We start from the raw sequence: 18,075 nt of genomic DNA on the forward strand, positions 1-18,075 counted from the left end.
GCTGATGATACTGCGCATGCGTGATTCAGCGTAAAGCCGACTGACTCATTGCGCATCTGAACCGAACTGGATCTTTTGGTGATTGATTTGAACTGATTCTGTGCTAATGTTATGAGCCCGGGTAAACCGAGGGCTTGAATGAAGGGAAATCTGGCGAAACGTAAGTTTTACGTCATCATTACGTCATCGCCAATGACGTCATTACGTCGAGCGTAAAAGAACCGGTGAACCGGTTTTTTCAACCGGTTTATTGAATCGAACCGTCCGAAAGAACCGGTTCGCGGAAAAGAATCAAACTTCCCATCACTAGGTCCTGCAAATGACTGTGGCCTGCAGTCAGTGCTGCTTCTTCAGCAAATTTGGCAAAAACAATTCCCTCCTTGTGTTATATTGGCCAATCGGCGCTGTTGTCAAGGCAGAATTTCAAGCGTGACCAATCATTTTTAAACAGAGACATAGCGAATAATTTAAATAAATGGAAATTTTTTTATAACACTTGAAATCTTAATTCAAAAGATTTTTACTGCCAATGAGCAATTTAAACACACCTGTTTTGTCACGTACGGTGATACAATAAACACAGGAGAGATCCAATTGCAGGTGTGAGATTTATTACAAGGGCAAATCCAAAGGGGTAAACAGTCCAGGCAGGGTCAAAACCAGAAAATCCAAACACATAGAAACAAAACAAGAACACATGGGAAGAGCAGACTCTGGGAAGTATCAATCATACAACAAGGACTCCATGACAAAGACAGACCAAAGACAGACTCCATGACAGACCAGGTATAAATACACAAAAGGATAGGACAGACGCTCCACAATAGACAGAACAGAGACCAGGAGGGAGGCGGACAGGTGGAGGCTCAGGGGGAGGGACGGAGGGCCAGAAAAGAAAAACATGATGAACAGGCACCAGAATGTAACACAAAACAGGAAGACCAGGAGGGAGGAGGACCGGAGGAGGTTCAGGGGGAGGGACGGAGGGCCAGACTAACAGAAAGGAACAGGGACAGAAATTAACACAAAAACAAAAGGAAAAAACAACAACATGAAGCCCCCCAGGGCAGAGCAGAAGACCACCACACCCTTGTGGTCAACGCCAGAGTCCTCCAGGGCGGAGCGGAAGACCACCACAACCGTGTAGTCAGGGCAAGCGCCCCCAGGGCGGAGCAGAAGACCACCACGTCCGTGTGGTCAGAACGGAAGCCCCCCAGGGCGGAGCAGAGGACCACCACGTCCTCGTGGTCGACGCCAGAGTCCCCCAGGGCGGAGCAGATGACCACCACGTCCTCGTGGTCGACGCCAGAGTCCCCCAGGGCAGAGCAGATGACCACCACGTCCTCGTGTTCGACGTCGGAGTCCCCCAGGGCGGAGCAGAAGGCCACCCAGTGACTTGACCTGACTCTGAAAGGTCCACGATGACTAGCCCTGACTCTGGAGGGTCATCGGTGACTGGCCCTGACTCTGGAGGGTCATCGGTGACTGGCCCTGACTCTGGAGGGTCATCGGTGACTGGCCCTGACTCTGGAGGGTCATCGGTGACTGGCCCTGACTCTGGAGGGTCCACAAGCACCTGACTAGCCTCTGGAAAGTCAACCGGAACCTCAATCAACTCTGAAAATTCAACAGTCACCTGACTCGACTCTGGAAGGTCAACAGGAACAAGCCCTGACTCTAGATGGTCGACGGTGACTAACCCTGACTCAGGAGGGTCCATGAACACCTGACTCGACTCTGGAGGGTCAACCGGGAACTGACTCAACTCTGGAAAGTCAATGGGCACCTGACTTGACTTTGGACTGCCTGTGGAGACATGAGACGCCTCGGCTTCGGGCACCGCCTCTGGAGGGTCAACCGGGAACTGACTCAACTCTGGAAAGTCAATGGGCACCTGACTTGACTTTGGACTGCCTGTGGAGACGTGAGACACTTTGGCTTCGGGCACCGCCTCGGGAGCGGCCTCGGGCACTGCCTCGGTAACGGCCTCGGGAGCGGCCTCGGGCACTGCCTCGGTAACGGCCTCGGGAGCGGCCTCGGCCTCCGGAACAGCATCGGGCACCGCCTTGGCCTCCGGAACGGCATCGGGCACCGCCTCGGCCTCCGGAACGGCATCGGGCACCGCCTCGGCCTCCGGAACGGCATCGGGCACCGCCTCGGCCTCCGGAACGGCATCGGGCACCGCCTCGGCCTCCGGAATGGCCTCGGGCACCGCCTCGGCCTCCGGAACGGCCTCCGGAACGGCCTCCGGAACGGCCTCGGGCACCGCCTCGGCCTCGGGAACGGCATCTTGCACCGCCTCGGCCTCGGGAACGGCATCGTGCACCGCATCGGTCACCGCCTCGGGAACGGCATCGGTCACCGCCTCGGGAACGGCATCAGTCACCGCCTCGGGAACGGCATCGGTCACCGCCTCGGCCTCCGGAACAGCCTCGGTCACTGCCTCAGCCTCCGGAACAGCCTCGGTCACCGCCTCGGCCTCCGGAACAGCATCGGGCAATGCAGATTCGAAATCCCACACCGCTGGATCTAGGCATGACGGAGTCCTTCTGTCACGTACGGTGATACAAGAAACACAGGAGAGATCCAATTGCAGGTGTGAGATTTATTACAAGGGCAAATCCAAAGGGGTAAACAGTCCAGGCAGGGTCAAAACCAGAAAATCCAAACACATAGAAACAAAACAAGAACACATGGGAAGAGCAGACTCTGGGAAGTATCAATCATACAACAAGGACTCCATGACAAAGACTCAGACAGACCAGGTATAAATACACAAAAGGATAATGGGGAAACTGGAGACAGGTGGGGAACAATCAAATAACTAAACAAGGAGGAAGGTGACCAAATAAGGAGACAGAAAGTGATAATATGATAAACACCGTGGGAACTGAGGACACCTAGTGGATACCCAGGGAACACAACCCAGACACTGTGACATGTTTAAGTTTTGATGGCAAAACTGGGTGTTATAAGTAATGTGACGTTATTTTAACTTGATTTCTTTATTAAGTACAACATTAGGGTTTACAGTGTAAAGTACTAGTTTCTACTGTACCTGTTGAAGTTGCGGTCAAGGCAGACAAACACTAAACATATATATATTTTTTTTTTACAGTATCACAACTGTATAATATGGCTTTAAAGTTTCCAGCCTTCCTGAACTAGATTCACAAAAACAACTACAGAAATATACACAGACTTAATAAATGAGCTTGTGGTGACAATTATGAATTTCACTTAATTTGTACAAAAAAATGTAAACAACTAATGCACATGTGTACACATAAACTATTAAATAGGGATGATATTGCAATGGAAGTGCACGCAATGGGTTCATAAGCAGGCACAGGCTAACCATAAGCAGAAATAAAGTTACAAAGTACTAGAGCACAGACCACATTGAGCAAAAAAAGTGTACCATATGTAGGCCTACAGCGTTTTATCTGTTTCACACATTCTGTCACAACATTGAATTCGTTAATCGCTGGAAGACACTCAGGTACATAAAAGAACAAAAGTACATGACCTCTTATTTCAGTGCTCATTTCGTTCAGTGTTCTTATGTAAATTATTTAGGTTACTGTTTCACTGAGCCAGAACCAACCCCAAACAATTCAGATTCATTGAAAATAACAAACTCAAACAAGTCATTCACTCATCATACATCCGTTCAGATTACCAAGTAACATTTTCAAAATTTACAAATTAACAAATTAGAATTTGTAAAGGTCATATTGTCAATCTCTAAATCTGCTCAAATGTTGTATTTATTTATTTATTTTGTGTACACATTTATGTTCACACAAGAAAATCAGAGACACAGAGTATAATTTCACTTATTTATTTATTTTGCAAAAAAACAATTAAAGTATTTATCTTACAACATCAAAATGTATTATTTTGACTATGTATGTTAAAAGAAAAGTCATTGCTTATTAAGAAAATGATTTGTGTTTGAAAATATGCATTGGGTATTTTGCAAATTCCATTGATTCCATCATACCATAGGTGCAAATGCTTTGTGGTGAATAAAACACATTTACCTAATGATTTTATTCTTTCTCAAGGCTGCAGAAACAAAGAATTATAACTGCAATTACACAGTTTTCACAAAATAACTTTAAAGAAACAAATGCCACAAAAAGTTATACTGCCACATCAACTTTGAAATTAATTTTATATGAATATATCTGTTTAATTGGTGATTGGGTGATCTCCAAGTCCCATGATGACAGATTTACAATAAAGCACACTGACAACCCGCACATAAATTATAATATATTTGTTTTTCTATTATTCCATGTACATACATAATTTTTCCAGTGGATATAGTTTTTTAAAGGCTATTAAGCATAAAATTTCTGTTAGCTAAACAATACTCATAAGTATGTGTTCATAAGTATCAGCATTGTTGCATAGTAGTGTTACAATTCAGCTGGCTTACATGACAATATAGAACACTGAAACATACATTCAAAAGCATAAAATCAACCCAGCCATATCTCATGTTCATTTCCCCCCATTATCATCGGTAGAGGATTCCATATGTCTTAGAGATGTTTCAGAGCTCACTATTGTGACCTCTTCAATTGTTGCTGCACTGTCAAAATAACTAATTTTTTCGGTGTGTACCGTGTCTCTAAGCCTGCAAATTGAAGAAGCCGTCTCATCAGAAATGGGTTCTGCAGAGTCTCCTTCAAATAAACATGTTCTCTGTATCACAAGTTTTGTCTCTTTGTCATCATGTAGAGTCTCTTTCACAACATGCCTTTCCACCAATGTGGGTGTCCCACTTTGTTCTCTGGTTTCCTCCACTGTCAAAACTGAATCTGAGCCTAGTGTTACTTGTAAAGGCGAGGTGTTAAATCCACAGGCATCTAAATTAGTAAGGATTGAGGCTTGCTGGGTTTCTGGTATAGCTTGTATGTTCGATGTGATGACATGAATTTCCCCTGACATCTGTTTCAGGGTGTCGGCTGAGGCTGAGCACATATCCGATAAGAAAGGGATGTTGACTTTCTCTGGCTGGTGAGGCTCCATTGATATCAGTTTACATCTGGCTGTGGAAGTCACAACATCATTTTGTACATTATTGACCCCAACAGTGACAGTGGGTTCAGCATATCTCACTTTAACCTTTGTAGGTGAGGTCTGTGACAGGCCAATCTGCTCAGTGGTTACTGAACTTATATCTGCAAAAGCTTCAGATGACTTCAGTGAGAGTGGTGGGCTGAGGTTTTCCTCCACAGCCTCATTGAGTGAAATCTTCTCAGGTTCCTTGTGTGCCTTGCTTAATTCTTTCTCAACATCATCAAGCTTCTCAGCCTCTTCAGGCGGTTTGATTATTTCTTTCACATCTGTTTTTGATGTTTTGGTTGGAGAAGAAAATAAGAATTTGAACCAGCCCCATTGCTCTGTTTTTATTTGTTCTTTGCTAGCAGTTGCTTTCTGATCTGCTGAAGCCTCCAAATGCTTTTCACTTTCTTCAATCTTAACATCAACCAACTTATCGCTTTCATCTGAAGACTGGCTGAATCCTAATTTTGGAAATTTAAATGTAAACTTTGATTTCTCTTGAGCTCCTTTGTCTTTATACTCTGCTGTTTCCTCAGCTTTGGCTTCAGCCTCCTGATCTTGCTTAACAGATAAACCGTCCTTTTGTGCTTCCATTTCCTCTATTGTTGGCACATTAAATTCAACCTCAAAGCCCCTGAGGACATCCTCAAGTGTAGGCATTGTAAATTTGGGTGATTTTCCAGGTTGTGTATCATCTTTGGTTTCTGTTTTAGCATCTGGAGCATTCGCTTTGGTAGTTGTGTCATCTTCTCCTTCCTGAGATTTTGTTCTTGAAATGCTGACATTTGGCATTTTTATTGTAGGAAGCTTGAATTTACTTGGGGAGCCTTTGTCCCCATCCAGTTTTTTAGTAGCAGTGTCTGGAAGCTGTTCAGTGGTTTCTTTAATTTCACTCTCTCTTTGTAATTCTTTAGACACTTGTACACTCTTGTCTTCAATATTTAAGTCAGTGTTACTATCTGGTTCATCTACTTCTGCTTCTTTTAATTTTCCATCAGATGCTTTTTGAGTTGAAATTCCAAATTTTGGCATTTTAAAAGTAGGCAATTTGAATTTACTTGGAGAACCTGAAACAACTGTATCATCTTTCAACTCAGTCTCTACCTCTTTTTTTTCAAGACTGGAACTTTCTTCTAGAGCCATGTCTACTTTTGGGAGAATTGCATCTTCTGCTTGCATCTTTATTTCTGGTTCAGTGATCCCAATTTCAGGTGTTTCTGTCTTTACCTCTTTTGCAGTTACTGTCATCTCAGGAACTTTTACTTTCGGCAACAAAATCCCAAATTTTGGACGTTTAAATATAATTTCCTGTCCCTCTTGATTAACCTCTTTTTCTTTTGTATTAATATCAATAGATGGGGTTTCAGTCTCTGCAGTTTTGCCTTCGATGTGACCTGATGGATCCACCTTTGAAGTCTCTATCTCATAATCCACAGAACTTACTTTAATTTCCTTGGTTTCAGAATCAGCCTTTGTTGTATCACTAGGGACCTTTGGAGTGGAGAGTCCAAATTTGGGTAATTTTATTGTTGGGAGTTTAAATTTTGTTGGCGAGCCAAATTTGGGATCTGTTATTTCGGTTTTGCCTTCTTTTTCACTTTCTCCTATTTCTGTATTGCCCCCTGGCAAAGATATATTTGCTGTCATTTCACTGGCTTGAATATCTTGGGCCTTGCCATCGGATTTTGAAAATCCAAAATATGGAAATCCAAAGCTTGGTTTCTTCATTTTTACACTAAGTCCCTTAGAACTAATTTCAGTTAAATCTGTTGGTTCCTCAACCAGAACATCTTTTTCTGTACCAGCTTCTCTTACCTCATATTTAGAAACCTCTGCTTTTGAAACACTAATATCAAATTCTGGACTTTTCGATGCTTGTAGAGAAATTTCAAACTGTGGTAGTTTGATTTTACTTTCTTCTACTTCAAGTTCACCACCTTTAGCCTCCACATCCACTTCCACTGGTCCTTTGGGTAACATTAGCTCTTCCTTGTCTATAGATAGTACATCCCCTGACATTTTCAATTTCGTTTCACTCTGAGCTTTCTTAAGCCCTTGGTCACTGTCTGGAGCTTTAATTGTTGGAAGAGCAATCCCAAATTTTGGAAGCTTAAATTTGACCTCTTGTTGCTTTTTATCATCTCCCTTAATGTCAATGGATGGATCTTCTATTGTTGGCCCTGTCATTTCAACATTTGACACTTCTCCTGACATGTTCTTATCTGGAAGGCTTACTTCAGGAACTTTGATGTCCACATGTGCCGTAGGTATATACACTTTATCCTTTGATGCTTTGGTTCCAAATTTTGGGAAACTGATTGTTGGAAGTTTAAATCTGGTTGTAGAGGCAAAAGTGTCCTCTTTCAAATAAGGATCTTGTTCTGGTACCTTAATATCTGCAGATTGCTTTGAAACATCAACATTTCCCACTGATGTGCCCATGTCAGCTTTGGATAAACTCACATCAACTTCAGGAGCCTTAAGGTCTGGTTTTGAAAATCCCAATTCCGGAAGTTTCACTTTGTAGTCAACATCAACTTTATCTGTTTTCCCCTCAATTTTCAAATTTTGAATTTCAACAACAGGCTGTTGTACAATTTGATTTTCTTCATGTATCAGGCCAGTCTCTATGTTTATTTCTTTACCCTCCATCTCTATTCCCTTTACTTTTGTCATGCCAATTCCAAATTTTGGCAATTTGAACTTACTCCCCATCCCGTTATCATCAATCTCATTGACCTTAATGTCCACATCAACAGAAGACCCTTTAATATCTATGGTTGTTTCTGTGTCAGTGGTTTGCACCTCTCCTTTTTCTGGGAAACTAATTTCAGGTTCTTTGATATCTACTTCAGCTGCTGGAATATCAGCTGTAGCTTTTGGATATTTGAGTCCAAACTTTGGAAAGTTGATTGAAGGCAGCTTAAATTTTGTCTGAGTTGTTGTATCTCCTTGTAATTTCACTTCTTCTGTGATGGTGATTTCTGCATCTTTGTCTACAACAGGTATGATGTGCTCTTGCATATATATATCTGCCTTTAGTTGACTGGCATCAACATCTTTCTCCTTAATTTCTGTCTTTGAAAAAGCTAATTTTGGTAGTGAAAAGCCTGGCTTCTTTACTTTCACATCATGCCCTTTCAAGTCAACTTCAGGCATATCTGCTTTACCTTCAATGGATATGTCTTGAACGTCAACATCAGGTTTAGGTAGTATTACTTTTTCTTCTGCTAGATGAACATCAGTTTCTCCTTTTGTGGCATGTATATCGGTCTCTATTTCTTTTACATCTAAGTCAGCTTTTTGAATTTGACATGACACCTTGATGTCCTTATCTGCTGATGGTAAATTTACTGTACCTTTTGAAGTTTTGACTCCAAATATTGGCAGGTTAACTTCTGTCAGTTTCGTGTTTGGGGAACTAACAATAATTACATCTTTATGTTCAGCCTCTCCTCCTGGAAGTGTTTGTTCTTTATCAGGTACATTGACCTCTGGTATGGATACTTCAGCCTTTGGTATACTGATATTAACTTCTGGATTTGCTGTGTCTGGTTTAGAAAACCCAAACTTGGGGAATGAAAAGCTTGGTCTCTTCACTTTTACTTGCACTCCTTTGGAATCAGCCTCAGGCATATCTGCACTCCCTTTAACTTTAGCTTCAGTTTTGGGTGGCTGTACTTCTGATTTCACATCAGGTTTAGAAATATCTGTTTTCATATATGTTCCCTCTAGCTCTGAATCTGCCACATTAATGTCTAATGCTACTTTTTGTGATTTAACACCAAATTTCGGGATGCTTATTGATGGGAGTTTAAACTTTGTTGGAGATCCAAAAATTGTTGAACCCTTTTGGTCAGATTCCATCTTTGACACTTTAATATCCACGTTTGCTTCTTCTAGGTCCATACTGCCTTCTGTGGGGATATCTGTTTTTTGAATACTTATATCAACTTCATGGGCTTTTACTTCTGGTTTTGAATACCCAAATTCAGGTGATGTCTTCATCTGCACATCTAGACATTCTGATTCTGGTGGCTGAACCATCCCCTTAGATGTTATCTCTGGCTTTTCTATATGAATTTCTTTCTTGGATGTATTTAAATCAAACCCTTTTACTTTAGGAAGGCCAACACCGAACTTTGGCATCTTAAACTTTCCCCCCTGTTTTCCAAGTTCAGCATCTTCAACATTTAAATCAACACTTACAGATTGACCCTCTGTGGCTAGATGAGGTCCCTTAATATCTACTGATGGGGATTCACTTGATATTTTTATTTGTGTACCTGGACCAGTCACTTCAGGTCCTTTAATAGCTATATCTACAATTGGAATAGTTTTCTCTTCCTTCATAGCTTGTCCTCCAATCTTTGGGATGTTAATTGAGGGGAGTTGAAATTTTGCTGTGGCACCGATCGCTGTTGTATCTTTTTGATCATCCTCAACATTTGACACTGTGATATTCATAATTTGTTCTTCGATTTTCAGATCACTTTCTGGTTTGGAGATATCAACTTGTGCAAGACTGACATCAGTCTCTGGGGCCTTGATATCTGGTTTAGAAAATCCAAATTTAGGAAGTGAAAAGCCTGGCCTTTTCATTTTCATACCTGTGTTTTTTAAATCAACTTCTTGATCAATTTTACTTTCTAAAGTGGCTTGTGATACTTCTGCTTTAGTTGACGGTTCCCCAAGTTTTGCCTCTGGTGAAGAAATATAGCCTTTTGCCTTTGATACACTGGCCTCTGTAAGTGACAGGGTATATTGATCTCCACTATCTACCTTTGTCTGATCAGCACTGATTGCGAGTTTCTTCAGCTCTTGACTGGGCACATTAGAGTCAATTTTGACATCTGATGGTTCTACTATTGTGATTAAATCTTCAGTCTCCAAAGTAATTTCCTCACCCCTCAAATCCATTATTTCAGCTTTTTCTTTGGTAGATGAACTTCTGAATTTGGGTAATTTGAAAGTAGGAAGTTTGAATTTGATCTGTGACCCTCCCATGGTTGGATCATCTTTTAACATCTCTGTTGTCTGAATGGACTCAAGATTCACATCCACTTCACCTACTTCCATAGATGTATCACCCCTCTCAATATTAATCTCTGGAGCTTTAATGACTTGTTCATGAAATTCATGCTCTGACCTTGGTTTTGAAAATGCAACAGCTGGAATTTCTTCAGTATCATGGCCAGTCAGGCTAGCATCAATATCTGGTTTAGTAAATGACATGTCTTCAGATGATTTTATTTCTTTTTTCTGAACATTTTTGATATCTGTCTTTCCCTCGGGCAGAGACAAGTCAACTTCAGGTTTGGATACCTCATCTTTTGCAACAGATTCTTCCCCAGTCATTGAAATGGAAATATCAGATTTAGGGAGATGCATTGTTGGAATCTTGAATTTAGATGTAGAACCAGAAGTACTTTTGTTTTTCAACTGGACTTCAACCTCTGGAGCAGGAGAAGTCATTTCAGTCTCTTTGATCACAGTGTCAGGCACAGATATTCCTTCTTTTTGAAGACTGGTGTCAGCATCAGGGATCTTAGTGTCAGATTTGTAAAAGCCAAATTTCGGAAAATATATTTTACGTTTTTTAAGTTTGAATTCACTCTCCTTTTCTTTAGCATCCATGCTGACTTCATCTACTGAACCTGAAGAAAGGTTGACTTCTTCCTCAAGATTACTGGCTTGCACTTCCAAATCTTCTATAGTCGTCTCTTGTTCAAGATCATGGCCTACAAGGCTCATCTTAACCTCTGGTTTAGAAAATACATAATCTGGAGACAATACCTTTTCTTTTTTCTTGTCAGAGTGTTCATCAATAGCCTTTTCCACCTCTAGGGTAGCTGCATCAACTTTGGGTTTGGCAAGACTGAGAATAATATGTGGGGTTTTCATTCCAGGTAATGATGACAGCTCTGTAGGCAGCTCTGTTTCTAGAGCTTTAATTTCCATGGTAGGCTCATCATTGATGGCTTCAGGAATTTGATTGTCAGAAACTGCATCTGTTGATTTGGGAAATGAGACACCAACTTTTGGAAATTTAATTTTAGGACGTTTAATTTTTGTTGGAGATCTTGGATCTTTCTCATCCTGATCAGACTTTGGATTTGATTCTCTGGGGTCTATAGTCAATTCTTCTTTTTCCACACTATCATTTAGCTTGTGGGCTTCAACCTTTGGGAGGATAAGGCCAAATTTAGGCAGTGTAACAGTAAACTCTTGTTCTTTGAGCTGAGTTTCTTCAACCTTCATATCTACACTAACAAATTGACCTTCCGTTGTCTCAAAAGAATCCTTGATATAACCTATTGGTGCATCACCTTTTAGTTTCATGATATCTGCCTTTCCCTCAGGCAGAGACAAGTCAACTTCAGGTTTGGATACACTAAGAGTCATTTCCATGCCTTTCTTGCCAGAAAGTGCTTTTGCTTCTACAGGTAGTTTAGCTTCATCTGTGCTGACATCAGGCATTTGAATATCACCCTCAGCATCAGTTGTCTTGGGAAATGAGACTCCAAATCTTGGAAATTTAATTATAGGAAGTTTAAATTTTGTGGGAGAATCTGTAGAATCCTTGAACTCAGCCTCTACATCTGTGGTCTTACTTTCAACATATAATTCTGTCCCATCTGCATCATGTAAAGAGCCCTGTTCGGCTGGGAGAGTTATGTTAGCATCAGATACTTCTGATTTAGAGAATCCAAATTTGGGGAAAAATATTTTCCTTTTCTTAATTTTAGACTCTGCTTCTTTTATTTCAGCTTGTGGAAGTTCAGATGGCTCCACTTCAGTTTTTCCACTAACCTTGATGATGGATTTTTCAGATTCATCTGGTAACAGGCCATCTTCTTCTGTCTTTTTGATATTGTCTTCATCAAGAGATATTTTTGCCTCAGTTGTCCTCTCCTTGATTGTGCCACTATCACTTTTAGGTGACGTGTCCTTTATTGGTAATTCAATCGCAATACCTGGCAAGTGAATGTCAGGTGTCATGATTTCAGAAATTGGCATTGATAACTTTGATTTCTTTTCATGCACAATTTTGTCAGCTTTGATATTTGCGTCAGTATAGTCTTTCAAAGCCTCATCTTGAATGTTTGTATCTTTGGCTATTATGATTTTTGTTGGTTGAACTGATTGTTCAATGGCTTCCATTCCTGGTATTTCAATGTCTTCACGCTTTGGAAGTTTGAAATTTACACCTGGAGATGTACTTGGCTTATCATCCCTTGCTAACATTTTGCCAGTTTTGGGTTGGTGGTCAGCAAGTTTCATTTTTGATAGGTCTGTTTTGCTCTTGATTACAACCGTTTCATCAAAATGCATTTGTTCAATTTTTGGTAATACAAAGGCTTGATCTTTTGTAGCAACAGGAGAAAGTCTCTGTTTTTCTTTATCCATTGTGTCAGGTAACTTAATGTTTATTTCTGTGCTCATGCTCGAAATTTTACAAGGGGATCCTTTAGGTGACATGCCAGTCTTGTCTGACTTAATTTCCATGATTGTGACCTCTCTCTGTACAAGGACTCCAGTAATGTCTCTCTCAGGTAATTTAAAGGCAGGGAATTTTGATACTGCATCCTTTACATCCTCAACATTAAACTCTTCTGCTTCCACCTGAGCTTGCTTTTTTCCTGCTTTTGAGATTTTAATTATATTCTCAACTTTTTGTTCTTTAATTCTAGGAGACTTAACCTTGGCTTTTGCTCCTATGCCCTCCATGCCAGGAATTTCAATTTCCTCTCGTTTCAGAAGAGGCACTTTGGTTGAGTCTTTCTGTCTTACAGTTATTGATTCTTGGTGGTCTAGTTCAGAGACATCCACTTTAGGCAGTTTAAAATTTGATTCAATATCTGTGCTACCTCCAGTGCTCTTCGTGCTTTTGTCCACATCCAGAACATGTGATTTTGGCTGGGATATAACAGGAGTTGGAGTTATTGGTTTCTTTGTGTCTGTTGAGGGCCTATCCTCTCTTGTTTGAATCTCAAAAGTGAAAGTGTCTGATGTAAAATCTATTTTGTTTACTGCATTTGAAAAATTACTCTTTGATGTGGCTATGTCTGCCAATGGTCCTCTGGTTCGAATCCCATAACTTTCAGTTTCTAGAATGTTTCTTTCTTTTTTTTCCTTGTCACTGCCAGTTATTGGTGTTTTGCTTATTGGTCCTACCTCTGGCATGTCAAGAGAAACATCAACTTTAGGAATAGTCATGTCTGTTTTTCCCGACTCTTGGGTCTTTTCTAATATGTCTTGATTTATTGGTTTGCTATCGGAATCCACTTGATGTCCAACTGGTTCCGTGTGTGATATTACATTAGGACTGTCTTAAATATTGTTGAATGTTGATGGATCCAAAGTTCTCATTCCACTTGTGGAGGATTTTAATTGGCTCTCTGTTTCTATTTCATATTTATCCTTTCCTGGAATGCTATCCCTCAGTTCTGATTTCTCTCTCCTTTCTTTGCCATTATCTCCAAGAGCGACTGTAATATCAGTAGTCTTTAATGTGGTGTCCACACTGATGAGCTCAACCTTATGCAGTGATTCAGTCGCTGGCAAAGTCAGGAATGTATATTCATTTCCTGTTTTATTTGAGTCAGTATTTTCAGCTACATTCAATATTTTAGGACTCTCTATCACATTATTCATTGGCACTTTCTCTTCAACTATATTCATAATAATTTCATTGTCCAAGACCTCCATATTGTCTGTTGCAAGTGCCTCTTCGTTTTCTTGGGTTTCTTCAACAGATTTGCTCCTGCGGCCTGCCATACGCTTCTTAGGTTTCATTTTATGTTTCTTTTTCTTGTCTTTTCCATCTGGGGATTTTAATGGAGACTTAAGAGGAGACTCTGTGTCACTTGTTGGCGGACTTATCTCTAATTTTCTCTGTTCCTCTGCTTCTGACGTGCTGTGAGATCTTTTAAAATTCCCCCTGCGACCTCTGCTAAAGGTAGGGAATTTGGGCAAAGAGATGCGATCATGTTGCTTTTTTGTCTTTCTTCGACCTCTCATCTCTGGTCCGCTACCTTCCTCTACTTGCTCAGCCTCCTCGCCCTGCAAACATTGATGAAGCAGATGTAAGGTGTAAGATGTAAGATGTACTTCAGAAGAAGCTTTGCAGTATTCTGTAATTAAGAATATAATGAACAGTATTATAATTACAATGGTTGTATCTGGCCTCTCTGCCTCAGCATCTTCCTGGGTTCTTGGAGGTGGTTTGCGTTTTAAACAGAATGCCATTTTATATGGTTGAGCATGCTCAAGAATCTGGAGGGCGTCTTCATATGACACATTATCAAAGTATACTGTAGCACTGAGTATTTGATCACCTGAAAGGACAGATGGAAGGGCACAAATAAGGACGCAAGGGAAAAGATGGAAGAATAACCAATTTAGCTGTATTCTAGCTTCAGAAATGTTCTGTAATGTGCTATAATAAAAAACCCACCTTCTTTCACACTTAGCTTTGAGGCAGGTGACTCTGGTTTTACTTCCTTGATGAAGATGCCATCCTTTCCTCCACTCACCACCAAACCCTCAGCACAGACTTCTTTTACAGTTTTCACTATTATTTCTGACTGATCACTTTGTGTATCCTGAAACAGAATCCAAAGTAATTTAGAAATTGAGATCATGTTTTCCCAGTATTTACATTACTAATCATCTGTATTCTTCATTAGAGAGAACTTTTAGTGTTTCAGACCTCTGTTTGATTCATCTTGGCAGAGGAACGCTTGTCAAACAGCGAGCCGAAACCAATCCTTTTGCTTTTCTTGGAACTCTTGGTGGGTGAGTCATAGAAGTCACCTTCAGCCTGGCATAATAGCATGTGGTATATTTTATAGATAATAGTTAGATGATCAAATACAACATTATGCAGTTATAAATTTGGGTTATTATACTGTGCATTGCGTTATATAGTTAACATAAGAGTCTTTTCTAATGTAGGGCTCACCTGTTTTGCGTATTTCTCTGTGGTGGCGAATTCCTCAACAGGAGAGGAACCCTGTGGACGAGGTCTTTCCTCCTCTAAAACTTCAGGCTCCTCACATACCTAGTGTATTAAATACCAATTAGTTTGATTAAACCATTGATCAGTTTAAAACAGAGAGACCTATAGCACATGTATATTTTATATTTGCTGAATGTGCTCTACTGGATTGATACTCACTAAATCATCATCTGTGTCTTCTGGTCCCTTCAGCCTTCGCTTTTCTCCTGTTGTGATAAAAAGAAAGAAAAAAAAACAGAAGGTCAAGCTCCTATATGTGGATTAAGGTCTCCCATCTGAGAGGTAAGCAAAAAGCTCATATGGGACTTGAATTTGTATCAGGTGCATTATGTTGTCTGCACATCCATCCTGAAGGCCTAAGCCTGTTAGTCATGCATGCAATCTATACTTTAGATATTTGCTGTTTTATAGTTTACACTAATTGGAGAGTCAGTGAGGGATCTATTTTGCCAGACCAAAAGTATTTTATTTGTAAAGATGACAGAATCTAAGGCAAGATTTCTGTGTGAAAGATTTCCTAGCAGATATTCCCACATGATCCACACAGTCTACCTTCTTCTGTTGTTTCCTGTAAAGTGAGGCACTCTATTGATCTGAAGGGGTTGGCTTACACTGCCTGCAATAAGACCAACATGGAAACATTAGATCCGAAACATTAGGCTTCAATAGATCCGAAAAAGAACAGTGAAAAAATGGTTACAAATATCTGAAATAACTGTGATTTCATTTAAAAAAAAGAACAAATAATATATATTTCAATTTGACGCAATGAAGAAATTATTCTGTTGCACATTTTTTAATACTTTAATGGCCTCCTTTCTTCTTAGAAAGGCATACATTTCCAGTTTCCCAAAACAGAATGCACTTATATATAAGGATAATATAAGGATTGTTTAGGTACATAAACATTTTTTTATAAGCCTCACTCTGCCCTGGCCATTAACCTGCACTTTCCTTAAAGCACTTATCCAGGCATCAGGTCTAGATGGCATTGAAGCACACTGGAGATTTATATGTGTGTACTGTATGTCATGTCGCAGATAAACAGTATTAAACCAGCACCATCTTTTCACAGTTTCTAATGATCTGACACTAAACTTGCGAATGCACCAATGTATAGACATTTGGGGAAAAGCAATTCTAAATGTGCATTATCCACAGTTAAGACAATAAGCAAAGTAAACAAACTTGTTACAGGGTGTAGAAAACTCTTTGTTGATGTCAAAGGCTTTGAGAACAATCCAGCTCAATGGTATTCTGGTAATTAATATGTCATTCATCTATCATTCTGTCATTATCATTGATGTTTTCCATGACACACCTCCAAACTATAAAATTAAAAACAAAATTACGCAAGTTTTATGATGACCTCAGGCTGTTTAACCTCTGCTTTTAACCACAGGTAATGCAATATTGAACTTGAAAGGGGCTTAGAAACCACTTTTGCTGATTGAATGTCAAACTCAGCACCTGGATAACAACTGGACGTACAGTGAGAAATAAATAAGGTCAACTGATAAGCAAGAGCAAGAAAAGCTGTCAATTAAACAGATCACATACTGTGTTCCTTCACTCAGTGATGCTGACAAAACCAATGGTTTGAATAACCTGATGTAAACTGATGTGCATAGGAGAGATCAGAGGTGACACTTTGTTTCTGACTGAGATTAACTGAGGGTTTTAACATATACCGTACATGTATGATGAACAAGCAGAAGAATGACATAGCTGTGGTTTTAATGTTTGGGGTTGTGTTGCAAATCAACAAGTTTCAACAAGGTGTATTTTCTGGCTGCTATTGTAGCTAAACAGGCTTAAGATTTTTTTTTTGTATTTTTTTTTTTAATAATATCTGTTAAAAACCAACACAGTGAATGGAACAAGCCTAAACAACATGCCATACTTTCTTAATTTTTTTTATGCTTTCAGGCACCCCACCCTTGTCAGGTATAATGAGCCTGATTGTTTGTTGATGTAATAATTACTGAATAAAATACATTAAATTCTTTAAAAGACCATTGTCCATCATAAGGTATTTAAAATAAATCAATAAACCAATTTGCAGTCATATCTGGGCTCATATACTTCATATATCTCTATTAGGATTACAAATTAAATATGTGAGCTCTGTAAAAACAGTTTTAGTTAGTGACTGAATATTCAGGAAACATACTATGCTATGCACAACGTATTGCTTTTAAAACATGCTGTTTACATCAGTATACTACTTAAATATCTTGAAGTACAAAGTATCCAAGTGTCAAAATGAAAATAGCCTAGTTTAGCTGAATTGTAACAAAATAATAAGAATAATTGTTTGTATGTCCAACATGTTGCTGCATTTTAATTACAATGATGCAAGTTCTCCGCCAGCTGAACATTAAAGGTTAACAATGATAGGTTTGCACTTACCTGATCTGTGGTTTACTTGCAGAAATATAAGTTTCACTGTTTTCCAGACAGTAATTTACCAAGTGCACAGCATGCACTGACAGAACTGTTTGTGGGTAGTTGTTAGTTTTTGTGGATAAGATAAAGGGACCTGCCCTTTCTTCTAAAGTTATGGCACAACCCTGTTTCAGGGCTGTGGTTCAAGCTCCTGCTAATGCTATTGTTCTGAAGAACAAACATCTGAATGTGTTACATTGCTTACATTCACAAATGAATATATCATTCGATTTTTAAGCTAATGAATCGTCAAGTATTTTGTTGCAAGGGTATTTATGTCCTTCTGTTCTCCAGTGAATGTTGCTTGTTTTTGTTTAGTATAAATTCGAGTTCTAATTAGTGAGACTAATTAGTGTACAGTGGGAAATAAATGCAGAAAGAAGACAAGATCTCATGCAGTTCAGAGTTTTTCATTGTGCTTTTTGCCAAAGTAAATAAACAATAAGAATTTGAAGAATAGATCAGTTTACTCAATACAAAGCAAGCTGTCAATCACATGATGTTTGTGCAGTATGTGTGTGTGC

General features: G+C 39.8%; 1 protein-coding gene across 1 annotated transcript; it reads right to left on the reverse strand.

Annotated features, from left to right (window-relative positions):
• Positions 1-3,837: 3,837 nt before the first annotated feature.
• On the reverse strand, positions 3,838-17,694 carry LOC132110345 (protein AHNAK2-like). Its single transcript, XM_059516886.1, is given in 7 exon segments — positions 3,838-14,145; positions 14,254-14,420; positions 14,540-14,687; positions 14,795-14,905; positions 15,047-15,145; positions 15,263-15,309; positions 17,516-17,694. Coding segments are annotated over 4 exon segments (9,963 nt in total). The 5' UTR covers positions 14,810-14,905; positions 15,047-15,145; positions 15,263-15,309; positions 17,516-17,694; the 3' UTR covers positions 3,838-4,512.
• Between the last annotated feature and the right edge of the window lie 381 nt (positions 17,695-18,075).

This window comes from Carassius carassius, chromosome 30 (assembly GCF_963082965.1).
Source record: "Carassius carassius chromosome 30, fCarCar2.1, whole genome shotgun sequence".
NCBI classification, from domain to species: domain Eukaryota; kingdom Metazoa; phylum Chordata; class Actinopteri; order Cypriniformes; family Cyprinidae; genus Carassius; species Carassius carassius.